General features: G+C 40.2%; 1 protein-coding gene across 1 annotated transcript in view; it reads left to right on the top strand.

Annotated features, from left to right (window-relative positions):
- EMR3 (egf-like module containing, mucin-like, hormone receptor-like 3) overlaps window positions 1-3,624 on the top strand; it is a 160,609-nt gene extending 156,985 nt beyond the window's left edge. Inside the window, exon 17 of the mRNA XM_006900808.1 lies at window positions 3,601-3,624. Coding sequence (XP_006900870.1) covers window positions 3,601-3,624 — 24 coding nt within the window. The remainder of the gene's footprint in view (window positions 1-3,600) is intronic.
- The last annotated feature ends 366 nt before the right edge of the window (window positions 3,625-3,990 follow it).

A 3,990-nucleotide genomic window follows, 5' to 3' on the forward strand; every position in this document is an offset into this window, starting at 1 on the left:
ATTCTTCTTCATTTAGTCCAGCTTCTTGAATTATTAGCTCAGTGTAGATTGAGTAGATGTGGAAATAGTATACAACACACTTTTCCTGATTTTAAACCATCTACTCTACTATGCCTGGTTCTGTTTTGGACAGCTGCCTAATGTCTAGGTTTTGCATGAGCACAACTAAGTGTTCTGGAATTCCCATTCTTCTTCTCAATGTTATCTATAACTTGTTCTGACCCACACAATCCACAAGAACCAAAATATGACCTCTACTGAATTCTAAAACCATCTGAGGAATGTATTTGATACATTGAATACTAATGACCAAAGATCAGATGAGTTACGGGGTGATATCAAAGACATCCTCCACCAAGAAAGCAAAAGGTCATTACAAATACCAGAAAGAAAGAAAAGGCCAAAGTAGATGTCCAAAGAGCCTGTGAACCTTGCACCAGAAGATAGAGAGATCAAAACAAAGGAAAGAAAAGTGGTTGTAAGAGAGATGAACAGAAGGTTCCAAAGGGCAGCTGGAGAAGACAAAGCAAAGTATTATAATGAAATGTACAAAGACCTGGAGTCAGAAAACCAGAAGGGAAGAACAGGCTCACCATTTCTCAAGCTGAAAGAACTGAAGAACAAATCAAAGCCTCGAGTTAAAACACTGGAGAATTCTATGGACAAAATAATGATGCAGGAAATGTTGAAGGAAAACGGAAGGAATATAGTCAGTTACTATTCCAAAAAGAATTGGTTGACAATGAATCATTTTAGAAAGTATCATCTGGCCCAGAACCAATGGTAGCTATCTAAACTATGCTGAAGACATTCACAAAAAATAAGACTTTAACAACTGAGGGAATATGAAAGGAAGTGTTTCAACCAACACATGCATCCCTAGATGTGCTCACTAGACTATGCCAAGAAATTTGGAAGACAGCTACCTGGCCAACTAACTGGAAGAGATCCTTATTTTTACCTATTTTTAAAAAATCCACAGACTGTGGAAATTATAGAACAATATCATTAATACCATGTTGGTGTTATGTGCCGTCGAGTCACCTGCGACTCATAGTGACCCTATGTACAACAGCCCTAAACTCCGCTCTGTCCTGTGCCAATCACACTGTCTCCGACACTCCCATCCCAATTATCCCAGTCACTGAATCAATCCACCTCATAGAGGGCCTTCCTCTCCTGGACTGTCCCTCCACCCTCCCAAGCATGATGTCCCTCTCTAAGGACCGGCCTCTCCTCACAACAAAATCTTGCCGAACATTATTTCAAAGTGGATGGAACAGTACATCAACAAGGAACAGCCAGAAGTTCAAGCTGGATTCAGAAGACACTGTGACATAGAATGTGTCATTGCTAATGGCAGATGGGTTTTGGCTGAAAGGAGAGAATATCAGAAAGACACTTCCTTGTGTTCTTTTGACCATGCAAAAGCGTTTGACTGTGTGGATCATAACAAATTATAGATAATATGGAAAAGAATGGTAATCTCAGAACACTCCATTGTGCCCATTCAAGCCCTGTACAATAGCAGTGGGTTTGATTCAATGTTTGTGAGAGTGGGTCATCGGGGCTGGGCTCCATGGAGTTCAGGAGAACTGAACTGGTGAGTTCAGGCCCCTCACCTTTTTGATCAGCAGCCAAGCACATAGCTGTTAATTTGGATTAGTGGTGAATTTATTCAAGCTTCTCCACAAGGACTAAAAGGAAAAGGGATTGAGGAGTAGGGAGACAGGAACAGTGGTAAGGTCCGTCAAGTAATCAGGAAATCTTTTATGAATATCAGGCTTAATCATTCCCTATCAGTGTAAAATTGTGTTAGATACTGACCACTGACTGTGGCCTCTAAAAGGTTTTCCAGATAGCCCGAAAGAATTCCCAAAGCTTCTCACACTCCAGTTCTTGGTTTCTCACAATCAAATAAGATATTTCTTTTTATGATTACTTGTTGTTGTTGTCAGGTGCCATTAAGTTGAGGACGACCCATCGCCACCCTGTGAACAACAGATCTGAACCTCATCCTGTCCCGTGCCATCCTCCTACTTCCCGACACATTAGAACCCATTGGAGCAGTCACCGTGTCAATCCACCTGGTCGAGGGTCATTCTCTCTTTGCCAAGCCTCTACCTTTCTGAGAATCATGTCCCTCTCCAAAGAATATCCCCTCCTAGCAAAATGCCTGAAGTATGTGAGCTGAAGTTTTATCATTTTTGCTTCCAAAGAGCGCTCTGGCTGCACCCTGTCTGAGACATAATTTGTTCGTCCTTTTAGCAATCCATGGAATGTTCAGTGCTCTTCAGAGACATAAATTCTTTTTCTGTTATCCATGCTCATTGTCTTAGATGCATAGCAACTGATTGGAAAGACCACAGCCTAAACAGACACATCTTGGTCTTCAAACTGATATCATTACACCTCAAAAACAGTTAATACCTTTGGTATGATTACTTAACATCCAGGAAATGCAAAGATACATATATCTCTAAAAAGGGAAAATAAAAATAAAAACTATCAATTTCCTTCCAATAAATACATTAGCATTAATTCAAAGAATCCCCACAATAGGGTGGATAAGGTCTGATAAGACATTGTAGTTGAAAGGGGAAAGATCCGGTGTGAAAAACAATGTATATGAACTTTAGGAACTCTGTAAATTTTTAAATTTTTAAAAGTCAGGGTTATAAAACAAAATGCCTATGGATGATTATATGAAAAGCCATTATGGTTTATAAACTTTTACTTGTTTATTTTAAAAGGAAAAAGTAGGAAATAATATCACACACTTTTTTTCTTTTCCTCAGCACAAAATTTGAGTTGAGGTAGAAGAATCTTTTCTCCTTCTCTGTAAGCAAACCTGACCTTGGTCTAACTTTCTGGCTTTGTTCTCCCGGAAACTTGATAAAGAAGGAAGGTCAGCTGTGTATTCAGACAACATTACTTACAGAAAAATTATGCTTGGCTGGTAAATTGCCAGGCAATGAGTCATAAACCCCAGGAGGAAAGTCATAACCTTGGTTTTCCTGCATAGAGTGACTCTCATAACTGGGTGTGTCCCTTGCTGGAACTGTTATTGTTAGGTGACATAATCTCAGCCATGACTCAGAGAAATCCAGTGGATGTGGGCTGCTGCAGGAGATACTCATTCCATATCTAAACAAGCCTTCTAAACAAAGCTGTGACTGGTGAGAAGCCAGAATTACACTTGCTGAGTTCTACAATGTGTCAGGCATTCTGGCAGGTCGTGGACAAGCAAGGAAGAAGACCAACGCAATGACTGCTTCTGGAAGCCCTTAGGAATTAGCCTCTCTTCACAGAAGAACTATAGCATCCAGAGAGCTGAAAATCTGAGTGGGACCCTATAGCTACAATTTTTTACAAAGGAAAGAATGTCTTTGTCACGAGTTGTTGACAAATCCTCCCAATATAAGCTTGAAAATATCATCTTGATCCTAGGGTTCTCAGTACTAGGGGATCATGCCATCCTCGCTGGCTAAATGAAGCCCTCTGGCTTTAACCCCATTCTGGTTTGATTGTCTAATTTTATATTTATATTCACCTTTAATCTAAACATCTCTCTTTCTCTCCTTTTCTTTTTCTTTATAGGGTGGTGGGATGCATGCCAAATGATGAGAAAACATAAAACCAGATCATTCAACTATGTAGATCAAGTTTGCATCATGAAGAGTAAATTGGGGACAAGGAGGCTCATTATACATATCACCCTTGGAGGAAGTGTTCAGTTTCTACTTATTAAAGTACGTGTTGCGTAAAGAATGTGTATTGAAAGGGCTTTCTCTTTGCCCCACTGTATTCAGGCAATGCTGGAGCTGGATACTCAAATCACAAACAATGCTAGTACCTCTTTGCTGTGTTGTAACTGAGAAGGTCCCTTACAAGACCTTTCATTGAGCTCTTCTACCCTCACTTCTCCTAAAGCCCCGCAGACCCTCAACTTCTCTCAATTCTTGAGTTTCTTCTTGGCCTCACCTTTCT

This window comes from Elephantulus edwardii, unplaced genomic scaffold (assembly GCF_000299155.1).
Source record: "Elephantulus edwardii isolate Elephantulus edwardi_28Jun2011 unplaced genomic scaffold, EleEdw1.0 scaffold00296, whole genome shotgun sequence".
Lineage (NCBI taxonomy): Eukaryota > Metazoa > Chordata > Mammalia > Macroscelidea > Macroscelididae > Elephantulus > Elephantulus edwardii.